This window comes from Astatotilapia calliptera, chromosome 14 (assembly GCF_900246225.1).
Source record: "Astatotilapia calliptera chromosome 14, fAstCal1.2, whole genome shotgun sequence".
Taxonomy (NCBI): domain Eukaryota; kingdom Metazoa; phylum Chordata; class Actinopteri; order Cichliformes; family Cichlidae; genus Astatotilapia; species Astatotilapia calliptera.
Genome location: NC_039315.1, coordinates 22,905,589 through 22,925,411, shown reverse-complemented (window position 1 = coordinate 22,925,411; position 19,823 = coordinate 22,905,589). Strand labels below are relative to the sequence as shown.

At 41.9% G+C, this 19,823-nt stretch overlaps 1 protein-coding gene across 7 annotated transcripts in view; it reads left to right on the top strand.

Moving 5' to 3' along the window:
- The first annotated feature begins 3,589 nt into the window (after positions 1-3,589).
- Positions 3,590-19,823, top strand: part of fli1 (Fli-1 proto-oncogene, ETS transcription factor) — a 30,276-nt gene continuing 14,042 nt past the window's right edge. The window contains exons 1-5 of one of the 7 annotated variants that reach the window (XM_026192256.1): positions 3,590-3,646; positions 5,344-5,430; positions 14,646-14,857; positions 15,585-15,736; positions 16,599-16,802. In XM_026192256.1, coding sequence (XP_026048041.1) covers positions 5,392-5,430; positions 14,646-14,857; positions 15,585-15,736; positions 16,599-16,802 — 607 coding nt within the window. In that variant the 5' untranslated portion in view covers positions 3,590-3,646; positions 5,344-5,391. Of the gene's footprint in view, positions 3,647-3,977; positions 3,997-5,343; positions 5,431-9,341; positions 9,969-10,028; positions 10,136-14,645; positions 14,858-15,581; positions 15,737-16,598; positions 16,803-19,823 lie in introns of those variants that run through there. The other 6 variants (XM_026192255.1, XM_026192251.1, XM_026192250.1 and 3 more) reach the window with 6 other exon arrangements.

Below are 19,823 nucleotides of genomic sequence, written 5' to 3'. Positions count from 1 at the left end.
AAAGCATTGAGAATGAGGGACAGGGGCAAACCCTAAACCTGAGAGCTCAGCTCAGACTAGCAGCCTTCCAGGGAACAACACTTTTCTTATTGAGCTAGTGGGCCAGACCCAAATGAGAGGTGACAGCATATTCATTTCACTCAGTGTTTTTCTTTAAGGGGTTTTTAAAATGCTGCTGAATGATGAGTGGTCACAGGATTTATAGTTCAGGGGATGATTTAGGCTTTCTAAATGGCACTGCTTTCCTCCTGCTCTCACTCTCCCAACTGTTTTTTTTTTCCACAGGAGCAGTCATTTTCTGGGGCTTTATTTCAGCCTCGTGTTGTTCGTGTAGGGATGACTCCCCCCTTGGCAAGTGAGACTGATTTAAAATGTAAAGCGAGCACCTTGGTTTCCCATGTCCTGTCTGGACTATAGAGGCAGGGTGTGCCAACACTTACGGCTGAACTGGCATGGGATAGGTGGTCTGGAAGACCAGTGTGTATGAGGTTGTGAATTCAGACCAATTTGTGGTGTTGGGGAAAGCAATTATGTGGACAAGGTGTCTCACAAAAAGACACCGACCACTCTTCTTTTGATTAAAGACATACCAGAACACACTGTGTGAAGTGGCAGCGTGCGTTTTGTCTCAACACCACTCCCAAGCTCTGGTCTCAGCATTATTCCCAGGAGCGAAAATACCAAGACTGAACAGGTGGGGGTCAAATAGTTGAAGTATCAGTGCTTTTCTCCGGACCTGACGAAGGGGAAACACATTAAGAGACATCGGGAGGTCGTTGATTTATAGGGACGCTATTACCTTCATAAATGCTTGGCTCATAAAATGACTGCTTTGCTTTAATTTAATACTTCCCCTCTCTAATTATCACTACACACACGTGCACAGAAGTGGGCTGCTGTCTGCTATGGACCTACAGAATGCAGCTTTGTGATTGTTTCTTTGTTGTTTTCACTCCACACTCTGGTGCTGGTTTAGTGTCTTTGCCCTTGCAAGCAGCTGAAAAGAAACTTTTACTTTCTCCTTCCTTCAGCTTGTTTTATTCGAGAATTCAGAGAGGGTAGATGGTTGAAGTCTTCCCAAAAGAACCTCATCTGTCACTTTTTACATTTTGCCATCTCCTTGCTGTTGTTCAGCGTACTCACACACACACAGGCATACACACACATACACAAGATACATATAGTGGCTTTCACTCTTTTGAACATGAGCCCAGTGCAAAAGCACCATTCCACGTCTGGATCATAAGTGCCTGGGAGCTTGCGTGAAAACATTTGAGGTTCTGCCCTGCCTTCCCTGGTGCCACACTGCCATTTTCTCTCTCCCCCAGGAGCTACAAAAGAAAGGTTTGGATTGGACCAATAATCTCCATCTTCAGATCATCTCTCAGTAGCCTCTTCAGCTAAATAAATAACTCATTACAGTTCAGAGCGAGGAGCTTCATTTACTCTGAGCGATGCAATCACAGATGTCTGCAGGTTTGCCCGCATCATCTCAAATAAAAGTGTTTCTGTTGTGAATCCCAAGAGAAGAGGCGCTCTCAAATGTTAACATAGCAGTGCAGAGCGAGGACTAGCAGTCGACTGCTTGTGGCAAAACTGCTGATGGCAGATTGCTCGGCACCGGCGGCAGAGAGGGGTTACGTCTGCTTGCTTAAGCACACAATGAGATTCTGTTTGCAACATTAGGGCTTAGATGCTAAACAATATTAAAACAAGACACATAAAGCTGCCAGCATGTTTGCCTGGACCATTAGCAGGAGGCATAATGAGCCACATTACACATTTACTATCAGTCTCAGGGAAACCCCCCCAAAAAAACAACAACAGTGAAAAGTGCAAGATAGCGCAACACTATAGGTGTAAAACTGTCCCCCAGTGTTAATATATGACAACTTCTGTTTCCTGTTGTTCACAAAAATTAGATTTCAGTAAATATGGGAGGCATTCAGTGTTGATTTGAGAGTGAACAAAAATAAATAAAAGCCTGGGCTTTCTTTGGACTGAGACAGCTGGATGTTAATAAAACCCTGCACTGTGCAGCATATAGATGAACATATACTCTGTCTTCGTTGTTGTTGTTGTTGTTGTTGTTGTTGTTGTTGTTGTTTTTTGTCTATTTCTTTTTGTAAAACTGTAGTAGCTGCTGTTCAAATGTGTTAGAAAAGTCTTCTGCTGTACCCTGAGGAAGGCAACAAAGCAGGCGCATGAATGCCATTTTTCAGTAAAAAGGATGTTGGGATTTCCGCCAATTGTTTCATGCTGGGAACACTATTATCAGCGTTGTTGTTCTTAATCACTGCATTAGGAAACGGTGCAACAAACAGAAGGTCTAGCCGGTGATGAAAGACGACCTTTTTACCAGATGACCCCATCACTGTAAAAGAATGAGTGAAGGCGCTCGGTAGGCCATATCTTAGCGTTTTAAGACTGTTTTCGGACGCCTGTCATTAAAGACATGTGTCAGAAAAAAACATAAATGTATTTATTTTCTTGACCTCGTTTTATAGCCTGAAGCAATCCCATCACAAAAGTAGGCTATGGAGGCGGACATTACAGCTCTGCTCTGACAAGTATGTAAGTATGTTACAAAGTATGAGAGGTCTTAAAAAAGCCGCATCAGATCCAACATTTCACACTCATTTTAAGCATATCTTATAGGCTCTCGCACGCAACAAGTTACAACCAACTTCTCTGTTTCACTTTGGTTGCCCTGCGTGAAATAGCAACCTTGATGAGGCTATAAAATGCTATGGTTGGGCGACTTTCCTCACCGTGAATTGCCCCCACACCCTTTGGAGGACTACGAGTCGAAGATGAGGGCAGAGACGTGAAGGAAATGAATTTAGTGAAGCGAGTGGGGTCAGAAGCAGGAAAAGGAACTCGTTTTGCTGTTTTATTCCTGCGGGGACTGTCACCGTGAGGACAGAGAGGAACATGAACGGAAAAGCTACTCCTGAGAGATAATTGATTATTAATATTAGCATCAGTATTAATAACTGGAGGGGGTGCTTGTTTGCGTGGCAGAGGGAGATTTCCTCACTAAGTCAGTTTCTTGTGGATAACACTTTTAGGCTTGCTCAGTATCTGTCATATAAATTGCTTTATGTTTTAATTACACCCACGAACGAACTTTGTTTACAACTTTATTCTGGATAGGTAACAACAAGTTTGTTGAACACAAAAGGTGGCTCTGGTTTCTTTTTGAAGTTTGCCCAATGTGCCATCTGTCTGATATTTGCCTGCTCGTTGTAATAAATAATAAAGCTGCTCAAAATATCTTTTTTTTTTTTGCACTTAAAAAATATATCGACACTTTCTTTCAACAGGCTTTATAAATCACCTTTATGACGCTCTTTCCCTCTCTCTGCTTCTCCCTTATTTCATGGTTCAGTGGCCTCACACCGCCGGGCGAGGGGAGGTTTTTCTCTCTCTGCTCATTGGTCGCGGCTTTTCAATCTCTCTAACATTTCCATTCATACAGCCGGCGCTCCTTTTTGCCCCTTTCAAAATAACTCACTGTCATCATCATTCGGAAAACGGTTTTGCCTGGACGGGACTAATTATTTAAAATTGGGGGAGTGATTAGCTGCAATCGGAAAAAGGAAAGCAAGAAAGAGAGATCAAGCGTCTGGCACAACAACGACAGGTGAGTGAGGAAAAATAATCCTCAAAATACGGAGTCGTGTAAACTGTGCACAGCGTGGGTGAGAATGCGGGAGGATAATAAATCACTTCTGCTTGTTTTATTGCTTTTATTGATGCCCAGTCACGTCGTAAACGGATGTAGAGTTTGCACCTCGAGCGAGAGTGGACGTTTCGGAATGACTCCAAAAGTGAAATGAAACTGCAGCAGCTACATCTTAATAGTTGCGCTAATCTTCGTGTATCGTTGCATCAGACTTTTATTTTTCCCACTTAAGGGTCGAATTATATCGAAAAGCAATAACCTGATAATCTTTTTTCAAGCCACTTCTTCACAGTCTAACTTTGGGGAAGGTAAGACAAACAAAATGGAATGCGTATTAGCCGAAAATCAGTTGGCTCTCGTTTGTGATGGATAACAGCAAGGTAAGATGCTTAAAATGTAACACTAGAGGGGTCCCGGCCCACGGGGCTGTCTCGGAGAAAGGTTCACGCCGTTATTCACCAGTCCTCCTCTGCCTAATTGGCTGCAGATGCGGTATCCTATGGTCTTTTTACCGCGTAGAAATTGGATGCATTTGGGGAACTTTATGAGGCGAGCTCTGCTTTTGCCCGAAGGAATCGAAAGAAAAAAAACAAACTTCAAAATAAAGGGATTTAAAACCGTGCCACGTTCATGTATAATGCACTCTTCCTTGGTCAATTTATCACGAGGCACGAAAAAGAGACTCGAAATTGCGCTGCACATAGAGAGAGCTTGTGTTGCTGTGACTCTCTGGTATAAACATGTTTTTTTTTTTCTTGGATTTTTTGACAGGTGTTTTCTACAAGATGCCAAAGGCTCGTGGTCTGGAGTCAGCATCAAAAATATAAATGTGTACAGCAGGGGGAAAAAAATCGATTATCAAAATATGGCCACGACTGCATGCTTCTAATCATGACACATCGCAGCATAGCTGCTGAACAGGACGACGATGTCCCGTACGCCTTGTTAAAATATGTTAAGCTTTAATGGTGCGTCCTGCAAGTCCATATACATTTATTTGCTTTATCACGTAGCACAAGAGCCATTTCTGGTGCCGTGTGCCGTTGCCTTCCTAATAATTGCAGAGGGAGGGAATGGACTAAAAAACACCGTCCTCTAAGTGCCCTTTCACCCTAGACTTTGTAAGCTGCACTTATTAAAGCGAAAAGTGTTTCAATATGTGGTAAGCTTTAGGGGGAAAACGTGATGGGGGTTGGGATGGGGCCCTCCTTTTTCTTTTTCTTTTTTCTGCCCAACTCCTATTGGGCGACATGAAGTAATTCATCCATGTTAGCAGTAGGTCAGTGGTGTAATTTCCGTCTAATGGTGTTTCTGAATGTCAGCTATGGACAGCGGTAATTAAAAGGTACCCGTATCTAATACCGCTGACCACTGGTGAAAAAAAATGAGAGCTTTATGAATGAATCCAGCCATTATGCGTGGAGTCTGACGTGCACGGGGGCCATTAAGCAAATTTGACTTTCTCTTTATTTTGGTGGAAGTGGTAACCCATGTGTGCACTACGCCGGACTTCTCAAAACACGTGAAAACACGCGGTACTCTGTGGATGTTTGCAGTTCAGCAAGTGTAAATAACGTTTAAATGAAATAATAAAATCAATAAATAATGGTGAAAGAAATCTCGATAATTGTTTGTCTTCTTTTCCTTTTTCTCAGGGCCCATTGGACACTGAGCACCCTTGGGCCTGTCTCTGTCAAGTAGACATGTTTCAAACTGTCCCTGACACGTCGTCTTACGTCAAGGTAAGACACCACCGTCTCTTGGATCAGGTAATGTTTGAGGGACAATTTGGGGTCCTTTCATTGAAGACTGCGCACAGTGAAATGATACTGAATGTTAAAACCTTTAGCAAACCACTGTCTTTATTTGTATTTAAAACCAGTGTTTCTACCCCCGCCTGTTGCCAAAATGGGCTTTTTTTATGCTGATTTTATGCGCCTGTTGAAATTTTTAAATGCTACTTATTTTTGTATTATTTTCTAAGTCTGACACCTGTAGCCTGAGTACCTACCGGGGGCATTTTATTTTTCTTCGCGTGGAAAAAGCCTACATGTTTACACTGTCAAGTCAGTGCTGAAGTGTGGATCTGTGGTCTGTGTGATTTACCAAACTCGACTCAACTTTTTTTCCCTCTTTACTCCAAAAATGCTGCTATTACGGGTCATAAACATGTCTGACGTCACGAACTTCTCTCTCCCTCTCTCTCTGAGTCTCTCTTTCTCTTGGTCCTAAAAATGTAAATAAAGCAAACAGCGCACATCTGGTTTTCACATAAACCTGCATCACGTCACACATGGCTCGGCGTGACTACCTGCAACTGCTACAGCCGCATGTCTGTGGCTGAAACCATTAAGTGTTTCTCTTTATTGCTACGTGTGTGTGTGTGTGTGTGTGTGTGTGTGTGTGTGTGTGTGTGTGTGTGTGTGTGTGTGTGTGTGTGTGTGTGTGTGTGTGTGTGTGTAAGACTAGAAGATGTCAACAAGTGTAAGTAAACTTGGGTGGCTGCGTGACGTTCACTCCCAAATCCATCAAAATAATCTGCACGGGTCTGATTGCCTGGATTGCGCCTCATTAAAATAAGTCATTGTGCAGGAGCAAAATTGCTGTAATATCTTCATAATCAAGGTATTTTTTTCCCACGGGCTTCTTGTTAATGTTTTGAAGACCCGTTCCCTTTTGAATAAGGGCTCCTTTCATCCAGGAACGGCGTTTGTGCCACTGCTGAGAGATCCTGCGTTTCGGGGCTCAGAACAATTCCGGATTTGTTGTGAAAGAGTTAAATAGCAGGGAATGTTTAAGGAGAAAATACGCATTTAAAAGAGTCTTTCTGCTCCCTCAGAAAAAAAATTTAAATTAAATTTATATATATATATATATATATATATATATATATATAGAAGAGGGAGTGAGACAGAGGAGATCAGTGAGGGAGAAAAGTTGATATCGGGAGTTAACTTTCAATTTTGCTCGCCTCTTATAGTTTGCAGCCCGGGTTGCTTACGTTTGCTTTAATCCCAGTCTTTGTTGAATGACAGTTACTATTCTCCTGTTTGGGTTGAGGGTTAGCCTGTGCCTTTTTTTTCTTTTTTTCTTTTTTTTTTGCGTGCAAGTCCAGCACTCACTGGCTCACTCGCACTCAAAGAGATGTTGGTCTGAATGTGGCACGCCTCAATAGAAAATTTAAAAAGAAATATTCCCCATTCAAGCGGATCCACGGCCAAGCATTTGGTTTTGTTTGGTTAAGGCCAGGCGAGACTGGAACTCTCCAATAAAAATAAATCTCAAATTAATTATGGCCTAGAGCGAGGGGCCAGACAGTTCGTGCTTATATGTGCTGCAGACTCCACTTTTTGCCCTCAGTATTTTGACTCGAGCTGTCTTTTAGCCCCAGAGAAGGAATGATCTGAATACAAGTCTGCATTCTAATAAGCAGCAACCCCAACAGACTCGCATGGACCGGGACTCTGAGAACAGTTGTGTTTCTCACAACACTCAGTGGCCCGCTTTACGTATTTCCCACTTCAAGAATAGCCAAAGGTGCACACCATTGGGCAAAGAGTAGCGAACTCGTGTTTAAAAATTGTTAAAGAATAATCTTATATATATATCACTCCATTATATATATATATATATATATATATATATATATATATATATATATATATATATATATATATATATATATATATATATATATATATATATATATATATATATATATATATATATATATATATATATAATGGAGTGATATATATTTATCACTCCTTTCACAGACTGTTTGTCTTCGCCCCATAACCATATTACTCAATTGAACTCATTAACTAACTGTAAATCAGATTTACATAAGACAAATCTCAGCAGATCCTTCTATAAGCTAAAGAAAAAGGATGGGCCTAACAATTGAAAAGCTGCAGAACATAAACTCACCATAGTGTCCGCCCACCTCTGGCTCGTTGCCCCAGCGGAGAGACAGAGGAGCTACTGGCTCGTGGTGTAAGAAGAAATGTCTGGCTGTCTAGTTCCAGCGTCAAGCCAGATGTTCTGTGGTTCGCTGTGTAAACCAACTTGCATTTGTTTATTGGCCTTCCAAAATGTTTGTTACCACAGTATTCATTATGATCTATGTAGATTCTGCCACCACCAACCCCCCAGTCTTCTTGATAAATCAGAGTGGCAGGTAGGTTATGGCCTTGAATCAGAAGGACATGTTAACTTCCAAAATCACATATTTTCTTTTCTTTAAGCAGGAGGGGGGGGGGGGGGGTTGCATCATTTGATAATGTCCTGGAAATTTGCAGCTCTGTTTCCAAAGATATTTCGTTTATTTATGTTACCTAAACTGATTTTGGCACCACAGCGGGATGAGTGTATTTTTATTAATGGAAAGTGACATAAATCCAAAGATGCACATCACACACTGGTGGGATGGAGTGTTTGAAGAGATCTGTTTCTTTATTGCTGATCATAAAACCTTATAGTAAGTCACTTGCTCAAGGTCGCAGCTTAAGTACTTCTTTAATTTCCCCCCTTTATCACCAGTCTCCCAACAACAAAAAATTGAAAACCTTAGACTTTGGAATGTATAAGAATAACAAAAAACAACCCAAGCCAGTCACTGAAGAGTTAAACAAGGTGTCTCCCTTAATTACACGAGTCTGAACTGGCCTCAGGCAGGAGAAGCCTTGACCCTTAGCAGGATCCAGATGTGGTGGTCCCAAGGGTGGGGGCCCACAGCTTCACCAGACCCCCAAGCCGAGAGCAGACAGGCCGGCCCTGCTGCCAGTCTTCGCTGGCAGCAGCTCCCAGCTTCTTTTTTGTGCACACTGAGGCCGATCCTCAAAGCGAAACCACCCCTCAAAATCACAAGAATATTCATAATCATTATTATCTTAATTACACTGTAACCAGGTGCATTCAGTTTAGCAAAGAAAGTCTCTCATTTTATTTTATTTTGTACTCAGACTCCTGCAATTGCGGAACCTTGGTTAAGGTGAACATTTTAAAGGCTTCTAAAGTTAGTTACCCGTTTTGTTGGATGTAAATGTGTCCCGTCTTTCAGAATTAACAAATGTAGTGTTATTAGTCTGGTCATATTCAGACCTGGTTACTCGTCTAGCATGTGCCTGAAATTGGGTCTAAATTGATGAGGAGGAATTTCGTGGGGTAAAAGAAGAGGAAATATATGTGGGGGTGGGGATCTGGGGTTTCTTTTTTAGACTTAAGCAAACATGGAGTAAAACAGAAAGCTTGAAGTTTAAAAAGCTATGATTAAATTGACAAAAACGTAAATATATCGAATAATAATAATAATCCTTTTTAGTGGGCTTATGTTGATGCATTCTGAGCTTCATCCTTTTAGCCCTGTGCTGAACAGCAGACGCACACGTGTAGCCCAGACCCTTAGATTATAGTGCGGTTGGAGCTAAATGCTTGGATTTTATTAATGGTGTCTCAGGGAAAAAAGAAATCCACAAAAGGCTTCATAGAAAAAAAAAAGAGTTTACAACAATTCCTCTCAGAGGTGTTCAGGTTGCTCTCCTTATTTGATTTAGAGCTACATCGAACCTAGTCAGATGTGTCCAACATCTGTCTAGGTTCAAAGACAATGTTTATTTAATGTATCACTTTAACTATGTATATAATAAACATTATTTTATTTTTTATTTTTTTTAAAGAGAGAATAGGCTGATTTATAGAGAATCGGAGGTAGTGGCCAGATGTAAGTCTGAAGTGTAGGCGTTAACCAAAAGCGCTCTAAAACATGCAATCGCATAACTTAGATTGTCCGGCGACAGTAAAACCTCTTTCCACAAAATCTCAGTCAAATATGAGCAGGAATAATTCATAAGCCGGAGAAATAGTAAACCATTCCACACCATCTGTGGCATTACTGGGAAAGCAAAACACACAACACAATTTTACTGCAGGCTACACAGCAATGGCTGTGCACAACGCAAGCAGCCATCCTGTAAATATTTCCGACCAGAAAAACATAACAGCGGAGCGAACACTCAATTGTTTTCCCTGCTTATCTCTCTGGGACAGTATCCTGCTTTTTTGAAGGCAGGGCTTTCGGTGACACACAGCTTCCTTCTCAACCTTCTCAACAGTGGTGACTTCACTTCCCAAATTTAGAGGAAAGAAAAAACGCAATCCGGTAAAAGTGTCTCTTTCTCTCCGCCACATACCGGGGACTGGAATTAATTCAGGAGCGTGTCATGTTTGGGGTATCGTCCGGGTCCGCTGAAAATTGCGCAAAATGGACGGAACTATTAAGGTAAGGGTGGAGAACGGGGTGTATGAGTTTGTGGGAGACTGCTTTTTTTCGAAGTTGCGCCTCCTTTTTTTTAAGCAATGGTTTGAAATACTCCTCTGTGTCGTCTGTGAGCTGGGATCTCCAGTCAGGCAAAGATGAGCGGCTTTTTTCTGTCGGTCTGAAAGCGGGTAACCCGATTTCCTTCTTCTTTCTTTGAAAGTATCCTTCTCGCTTTTTGTATATACATATATTTAAATATATATTATCTGACTGGTTGCGAGGGCACTGCTGTGGTGTGGATTCGAGGCTAAATCAGAGATCACCCTTTGGATTTGGGGGACCGAGCGCATAATTACGCGCGTCTGGAAAGGCACAAAGGAGCGATGAATTGTTTCATACAAACCCATGTAGACTGTACTTTCCTGTAGTCATAAGTAATACTTGTGTTCAGCGATTTGGTTTTGTCTGGACAGCGGGGGCTGAGCAATAGCCATGACTGGATGTACCGCTGGATAGATGTGTCGAGCTGCGCAACAGTGGTGTGGCACATCGCCCAGCTCGGTACGAAGATCTCGTCTAGGTTAAAAACTCTGACGGCTTAGAATTTACCACAAAAGAAGAAGAATCACATTCCTCCCTGTATTTCTGTTGGTTGTTGTTTCTGTTATCCCCTCCGCTGCCGGACAGGGAGATTTGTGAAAGTGTAAGGAAGCCTGTCATACGGTTACTTCACACAGTAACTGCACGGTTTGCGACACTTTAAACCGCAAACCTTCACAACGATACCTTGGCTTGCTCCTCGTGCAGTTACACAACTATTTTGAAATGGTGCTGCTGCTGGTTGAGCGCTGGTCTACATTAACACTGGCTACCGGCCCCCCCATCAGTCAAATTCCAGATGCATTATGGCTGAAGCCACCAGATGTTGAATGGCAAAGTCCCTATTAAGTTCACCCTGCAACGCGTTTAGTTAACAAGTGTGAGCTGGGAAGAATGAAGCATCTGTATTCACTCTTATTGTTGCAAGAAAACCTAATGCGATTTATTTTTCTTTCGGAAATTTAAAGTAGCTAGTTTGTGGCGGCTGGGTGTGGTGTGAGTTTTGGAAGAGTGTAAACGTTGGCCAGACAAAAAAAAATGTCAGTCTACATATAGCCTTAAATCGCTCATCGCCCACAGCGCTGTGATTGTTTTGTAGCGCACTTGAAGTAAATTACCCCCCACGGCTGCAAGAGGACATGACTATATCAGCCTGGGTTGTCTAACAAAGTAAGAAGCTGCATTACAATTAATGCAATCATAATTGAATCCTTTTGGTGTAAACGACTGGCTGCTACTTGCATTCATGCTCGCTAAAGAAAGGAAGGACTCTCTAGCCATGAGAGCTTCCTGTTCTACACAATCTTTTCCTGACAGGTTTCCTCTTCCTCCTTAAACAAAAGACAGGAATGCCCCCCCTCCCTCTCCGTGGGTGGCTCCTGGTAGATGGCTGTGTGTGAACGCCAAACAGATACACGTGTAGTCTGGATGTGGAGTTATTCCACGCAGTATCCAGCCAGCTCCCAGACACGTAGTGACGCATTTGCGGAGATAGACTTGGCTGATGTAAACAGAACAGAGGTTGCTCCCAGCAGGTGTCACACTCACACAATGGTCATAATGGTGCGGGCTGATCCACAGCTGAGCTATGATTTATTTGATGTTTTTCCCCTTTGTCTGGTTACTGCGGAGAGCTATAGTGAAAAAAAGCAGAAAGCATGCTTTGGGGAATTGACTTTAAAGGATTAATTAAAAAAAATCTTTAAATTTCAGGAAGTTTCTGGAGATTTGTGTGTGTGTGATTATAATTTTTCAGGAGAAGTTCCTCTTTGGTGCTTAACACATTTTCAACTTATCTTAGGACGATTTTAGGCAGACAAAGAGTGTGTAATCGGCTGCCTGTAGCTCTCACTGGTAGTATGTGTGTGTTCCTAATTGGCTCTGTTCTCTCATCCTTTCAGCTTCTTCTGCGAGAGTGCTGTACCCCTATCTAAAACAAAACAAAACGAATAAAAATAAAGAGTACTCCAATCCTGATGGGCACACACCACTTGCCAATCATTGCTCCAATTGTGCAGCCTGATATGTCATTGTAAATATAACGTGCAACAGTCATAGTAGTTAACAAACCCTTTATCAGGCTGCAATGAGACATTCCCTCACTCTCTTACACTTTATCATCCACAAACTAGCTGCTGTGCTCTGCTCAGATAATGTGTCTTGCTGCCAGTGTTCAGACTATGACAGATCCACTGATGAAAATCGCTGGAAAGTCTAATTCTGGCAGACGGTTAAGAGGGTCAGCTTTTCCTTTTCTTCTTCTTCTTCTTCTTCTTCTTCTTTTTTTTAATCCACCCATTAACCTGAAGAGTCGTATATTACAAAATCCCTAGTTTGGTCTACAGTTGCCATAGCCCGTAGACCTGACGTTTCCTCAACGTTTAAAGGAACACCATCATTGAGGCTTGCTAATCCAAATCATCACAGCGTTAAACACAAAACTATATATTCCAGTTTGCGAAAAGCCCGTAAAGCTCCGGTTTATTTGCCACAACCATGCACCGTAAATCATTTTTTATCTATGTTTTGCATCCAGTTCTGTAAACACAACCAACACAGAGGCAACAGATGGTGCTAAATGGCACATACAAATGTTAACATTTTTTTCCACTGCAGTGAGTATCAGACACTATCAAACATCTCTTCTGATCATTGGATAAGTTTTATGTAACATATCATTTTTCACTGCAGTAATAAGAAAAGCACCAATACAACAGACACCCCGATTGTTATTACTGAAGTTCTAGAGAAGGTTGGGACATTAGGTCCCTTATTAAGCTCTCAAACTGTAGCTGATGAGAGAGTCTTCTCACCTTTTTTCTCTTTTTTTCATTGTTGTATTTAACCTCCTAGAACCTGGCGTCCACATATGTGGACATCACATTTTGGGTTGTCTAGACCAAAATCCTACATTCTGATATCCACTCACGAGGACATTTTACTGCCTCTGTTTTATCAAAATTCAAAACGAATGTCTTCATATGTGGCTCTCAATTTTCTTAGAAACAAAAATCAGGTATACAAAAAAAATCTGGTGATTCTTTATCAGGTCCCAATCGTCCAAATAGCAAAGAGAAATTAAAAATGCATGCCATGAAAGAGTTCGGGTCTTAGGAGGTTAATGCATGTGCATACATGCATTTTATATATTAGTTAGTTATGCCATTGCACCAAGAGAAATGTGTCCTACAAAAAGAAAGTGCACTGAAATGAGGGCAAGTGAAAACTTTCCACTCACATGAAATGCCTTAGAAGTGAATAGAAGTGAAGTTATGTGAGATCTTGAGGATTTCACTTTCATAAAAGCAACATTTTTGAGAATGCAACGGCTGCATGTTGGAAATATTGATCAATGAATATCAAGTAGCATTTTTTCCCCCCGAGGCAGATATCTGGCATGTTGGAATGAAATAATTCAGTCCTTGGGGATTAGACACGTCTCAGTCTAAGCTGTGCCATCACATCCTATCAGATCCAGATGCGCATCAGATCTAGGCCCGATCCTCAGAGGCATATGGCTGTAATGATTTCACTTTAAACTTTAGTTTTATTGTTTTGTTTTTCTTTCATTGTATTTGTTTGTTTTATTCTTGTCCACAAAGATAAATGGAAAAACGAATATAAAACTCATTCCATTCCTGTTAACATGTATACACATTCTGAGCACAGATCTGACTTGGTGACGTTGTCTTTCTCTGCTCCCTGTCAGACACAAACCGGTGACATCTTCATGTTAAAATGTGACCAGCAAACTCCATAATCCAGTCTTTACTTCCAAGACATTACATGAGGAGCATGTTGAAGCCGCATAGCGTTTCAGAGTTTGTTTTCTTTAATAAACTTACATTGCTCCAGCTGAGTCAAAGTAGAGGGGGGGTCACTGGAGCCGTGACCCAAATGCTTCTGTTGAGTCTTCTGCTGTGGGGAGAAGCCCAGCACCAGACAGGGTAGCCACACCAGGGCCTGACAGGGGGAATTTCAGGGTGCAGTGAAATTACAAAGATGGCGATAAGAAAAAAATAATTACAGCCCAGGAATAAGGATTATTAGATTAGGATGCTGTTAACTGTTAGTTAGAAGACCTTTTTATTTTTTATTTTTGTCGTTTTATATGGGAGCCACTAGGTGACCGCTGCTGGCCGTGTGTTTTGATTAATATTATTGTCATTATTGATGTTACTACACCAGAAGGCCCTGTGGCATCCTATCTGCATCTCCCCTACTCCACTGTGGGCATGATTGAAGTCCTCGTAACATCAACAGGAAGCTACAGCCACTACTCCTGTAAACACAAACCGCCGAGGATGCCAGACAGCGATATGACCCATAACTGCACATAATTACTGTAAACAAAAAATACACTAGAGATTCGAAATTTGACATCACAAGTTTCTGGATAGTGTCAACTAAGAAATTTGAGTTGTATTTGTTCGTGTCAAGCATTCGCTTTGATGCATGTGAAGCCAGAAGAGAAAGATATTTAGTATAGTGCAAAATTGGGATGCTATAAAGAATAAACCCTACTATAACACCTCTACAGCTCACAAGCATTAAAGAATTTTGAAAGAAATACCAAGGATTTGTTATTTTCACCTCCAGGAGGCGCTATCAGTGGTGAGTGAAGACCAGTCCTTATTTGAGCCTCCCTACGCTGCTGCTGCCCCTCTACCCAAAACAGATATGACTGCATCTGGCACACAGGACTACGGCCAGACCCACAAAATCAACCCCTTACCCCCACAACAGGAGTGGATCAACCAGCCAGTGAGGGTCAACGTCAAAAGAGAATATGAGCACATGAACGGATCCAGGTAATGACATGACAGCCACACCCTGTGGCATGCATTGTTTAGTAGAGATGAGTTTTTATGCACTTTTATCAGACATGCAAGTGGGTGATGAATTAAAAAGCAAAATTGACACAATGAGTTTCAGTTAGGCGTGGCTTTGGCTTTCATTCTCCAAGTCTCTCAAGCTCTCCTGGTAAGATGCAGTACCATTCACTGTTAGGTGTTTTTTAACTGTGTTGAGATGTGGTGAGTGCATTTCCTCAAACCATCCAGTAACTCCTTGCTCCAGATGGCCAGGGCTATTGTCATCGTAGAAGAGACCCCTCCCTTCATAATAGAAATGTTTCGGCGTAGGATAAACATGATCTCTCAGATAAACGCTGTATTTATTTTCAGTGCCCCTTCCCTCTAATGGTACATGTGGACCCAAACCATGGCACATTATGCTGCTATGTGGATCAAACAGATCCACACTCATTGCAGATTTTCAGGTTTTGCTTCTAATTTGTCACCCATTTGTATGACACTTCTGCTGCTGTTGTCATTTGTCATTCAGCAGGTCGTTTCTTTACCACAGCTAACCTTCACGTTTCACATCTAATCTTTGATATGCTTGGCTCAGAATATCTCGTGCCAAAGTCAATGGCTGGAAAGGAAATTCAACAACACCCAGTTTATCTGCTGATAATATTTTTACAACTTACTTGGTGTGCATGTGTGTGTGTGTGCATGCATGTTTGTGCAGCAGGGAGTCTCCAGTGGACTGCAGTGTGGGTAAATGTAATAAGCTGGTGGGGGGTAATGATACATCTCAGATGAACTATGGAAACTACATGGATGAGAAGAACGCCCCTCCCCCCAACATGACCACCAATGAACGGAGAGTCATTGTACCTGCAGGTAAGAACAGATGTGTATAGTTAGGAAAAATTAATCAGGACATAAGAACAAAATTGATTACTATTGTTAGATGGCAGTCACTTGCCTGTTCTGGTATGATGTCACTAATGCTGAGGCACAATCTAATGAACCTAAGTAGATATTTATTTTTTTTACTATACCCTTTGTTTGAACACTTAGTTTAAGAAATTTGTCTTTCACTCAAAGTCCAAACAAAAGGCGTTTCAGTACATTTCAGAATGGCAAACAGTGTGCCAAAAAACGAGAAATCCAGATTATTTAATTAAAACTGAATGCAGACTTGGTAAATTATTCATTTTTTAGTGTTTAGCTGATGCCAAAGGCCACTCATCTATTAACCTAATAGGAGCTCACTTGGATGCCACTCCTTAACCACAAAGTGGCAAGTTTGGGGTTTGGTTTCCAAATTGGCTGTGCTGTGTATCAGGCATGGGTCAAGTAACATTTGCAAATACTGAGTTTTCTTTGGTATCACAAAGTTCAGTAAATTTAATGATGAGATTCAAAAACGAATACTATTCTATGATAGGTGACTGAACTAGGAATCTGCTCTGTTTTCATTTTACTTAATAAAGTAAAAGCAATATTTAGTATTCTGTCTAAACCACACAAACTGAAGTCTGTTCACCTCAGCATTATTATATGAAGCTAAATCACAGCAACAGTTGCCTGAAGGCACTTTATATTGTGAGGTAAAGAGCCTGCAATAATACAAAGAAAATAGAAACTGCCTTCAGTTTGTTTATTACTCCTCCTCCCTTTAACTTAGAGATATGTCTTTCCTGAAGTCTGCCCGTAACAGTCAGTAAAACCAGTCTCCTTCCCTTCTGTCGTCCTGCAGACCCATCACTGTGGTCCCAGGACCATGTGCGCCAGTGGCTAGAGTGGGCCATCAAGGAGTATGGCTTGTTAGAGATTGATACGGCAATGTTTCAAAACACGGACGGCAAAGAGCTCTGCAAGATGAGCAAAGATGACTTTCTACGGCTCACCACCATGTACAACGCAGAAGTGCTTCTCTCTCATCTCAATTATCTCAGGGAAAGTAAGTAAACTTTGGTAATTACTTGACGGGTCTCTGGAACAAATATAGGAGTGCAACAAAAAGTGTTTAACAGTTGAAAACAGAAGATAAAAAATAAATCGGAAAGTATTAAACACAGTGAAAAGTCAGCAATGCCATGCTGCACTTCGTTTTCATTACTTTCCTTGTTTGTGCCTAAACCTGCATCACCATCCACGTTTGCCAAAGGGTGAAAGTCATTTAGTTTTTTTTCTTCTTCTTTTTGATTCAAAGTGTGAATGAAAATGACCTCGTTTGCTCAGCATGAAAGAAAAAAAGGAATGTCACCTTTTTTCATTCGCACTATGCTTGCATTACTAAATAAACAATGAAATTACTAATTTCTCTACGATAGCTAACACGTCTAAAGCACAGCATAGAAACCCAAAGGGTTTCTTTTCCCCTCTCCAGATAACCATCATCAACCTCCCCCACTACACTTTTATACCGCATGGCCCACAGAAAGATGAAGCCCAGGTGCATTGCCTCAGGAATCACGCTAGGCTTGTATGTCCAGAGCAAAGAAAAGAAAGTTGATCTGCAATTTGCAATGGTGGCAGCTAAATTTGAGCCCCTTACCTTTGAAGAATATCTCGCCGTAATCCCCGCTTCATATGTTTCTGTGAGGAAGCGAAGCCAATTTTCTGATGCGGTATGCAAATGACATTTTAATATAAAGTGTAACATCTGGTGAGGCTCTGGTTTGAATACATGCAGCGTGGTGTCGAGTTCGAATGCTAAATATCAGCCGTGTGCTATAAAAATTAGCAAACGAGTGGCGCGATTGATGCACGTGTAGGGAACGGTCTGTCCCCATCTTTAAAAAGTTTGGATACTGTAGAATAGTTAGAGCTGCTTGCGCCGTGGCTGCAGAATATCACGGCAGCACACTGGGTGGAGTGACTGATGGCTTGACTAAATTTAACATTACTCTCAAAAAATTGCGATGGGCCTCAATGTGATGTAATGGGAACTGTATTTTGTGGGTGTCAACAGTTTTCTCTATGCACTGCGTCTGGGCAGAGAGAGATGCTTGTCATGAGTATAACAGCCTCATTGTGCAGCGGTGCAGCGGGTGGATCTGTCTGACCGCCACTGGGCACACTTCGCAGAGCAGTTTTCATTATGGCCAATGGCTGTGGGACTTAGCCACGGCTTAGGCGTGCTGCATCACGATTTTGCCCCATTTTTCTTTCTTTCTTTCTTTCTTTTGTGTGCTTTGGAGACAGAAAAGATGTCTTGGGAATCCTCTCCACTTGCCAGCTGAAATTGCTTTGTATTAATTCCTAACAATCAGCGAAATGGACGCTCCCTTTCCTGAGCTGAGTAACCCGTTTTAGGGCAGCTCGCGGACGATGCAAGTGGGGTGAAGTGCTGATACTGTACCTGCATTACACATACAAAATTTTCTGTCTATTACAAATGTGATACAAATATCCAAAGCAGATCAGGCACTGAACACACTTTAGCCTACCAGCTTTCTGTTGCAAAGCGCCTACCATGTCCTATTGCACAGTTTTTCATCTTATGTGGGACTTGCACAGATTTTACAGCTAGTGCTGCCTAAATCAAAAAGAGTATTTCCAGTTGTGAGACCATCTCCTGCCACGTGCCATGTATGAAAACATCAGATGGCATCCTGATTCTCTTGATACTGTTCGGAGCTCAAGTGTGAAAACAGTTTGTGAGCAAAGGAAAGGGGTCAAGGCTTTATGACGACCCTCACGGGGTGATAATTTAGAAATGAAAGGCTTTCTCTCGTCTCCCCCCACAGCACAAACAAACACAATCAGAGACTAGGAGTAACCCTGTCCAGAAAATAGACCTCTGTTTTCACTCACAAGAGCTGGAGCTGGGACTAGTTTCCAGGAGGCAGAGAAACAAAGAGAAAAGGGGAAAGGCTCAAGCAAGCCCTGGAAGTATTAGTGATTACAGGTCATGTGATCTGATTCACTGAATCTTTTCATTATCACCCCCCATCCTACACCCAAAAAAAAAATAAAAAATAAAAAATAGATGGTCCAGAGGGATACTGCAATCATTTCGTACACATCTGTGTGCACCATATGTGTGATTGGTTCTGTTTATTGAACCTCTGATTAACATTCCTCAGAGTCATTAGACCCTGTATGTACACTTGGTGAAGGGCGGGAGACGCACTTCCACACCCTACAGCCATACCATAACAAAACATTCCTGCCACGTCACACACACAGAAATACCGCTCAGACATCCATACTGGCGCAACCGCTGGCACAACCTGAACATCTGTCTGGCTTCCCAGCTGCTTACAGTAACAAGGGTAGTTGCCCGTGCATTATTTTGGCCTCGTTGTTGGTCACTTATCCAGATTTTCATAAGTGATGGCCGCCCACACCCCAATGTGCTTTCAATTTGGGGCGCAATTTGAGAATTTGTTCAAATTAGTCTGTCAGGGAGGGGACTGCTGACTGTTTGCTTTATCGCACCCATGTAGGTCGGTTTGATACCACATGTGCTGGAAACGGAGCAGAGCAGCAAACCTCAGACAAGGAGAGACTGTATCTTCTGACACATAGAGATGCGAGGCGGAGAGAGAAGGGAGGAAGAGGGGGGAGAATTCAAAAACGAGCAGAGGGACTGGGGAGACAGAACAATCCAAAGAAGCATGTGAAGGAACATAATAGTAGGAGTTAAGAAATATGTCACTGACAGATTGGGTTGTTGCTTCAGGACAAAAACAGGAGTGTGTGTAAGCAAGAAAGGCAGTTATAGAAAGGGAGTGCGAAATTTAAAAAAAGAAGAAAGAAAAAAATTTGGTGGCTGAACTATTCCTTTTTGTTTTTTTGCGAAGAGTGTGGAAATGGTCCGAGATGGTCATGATTGAGTGCCATTGGAGAATAGCAACAGTTCTGTTTCCCAGCTGTCGCCGTTGCTTGTGTGTCTGGATGGATTTACAGCGAGGGAGTCCAGAAGGAGAGAGAGAGAGAGCGAAAGAGAGGAGAGAGAGAGAGAGTGATAAGT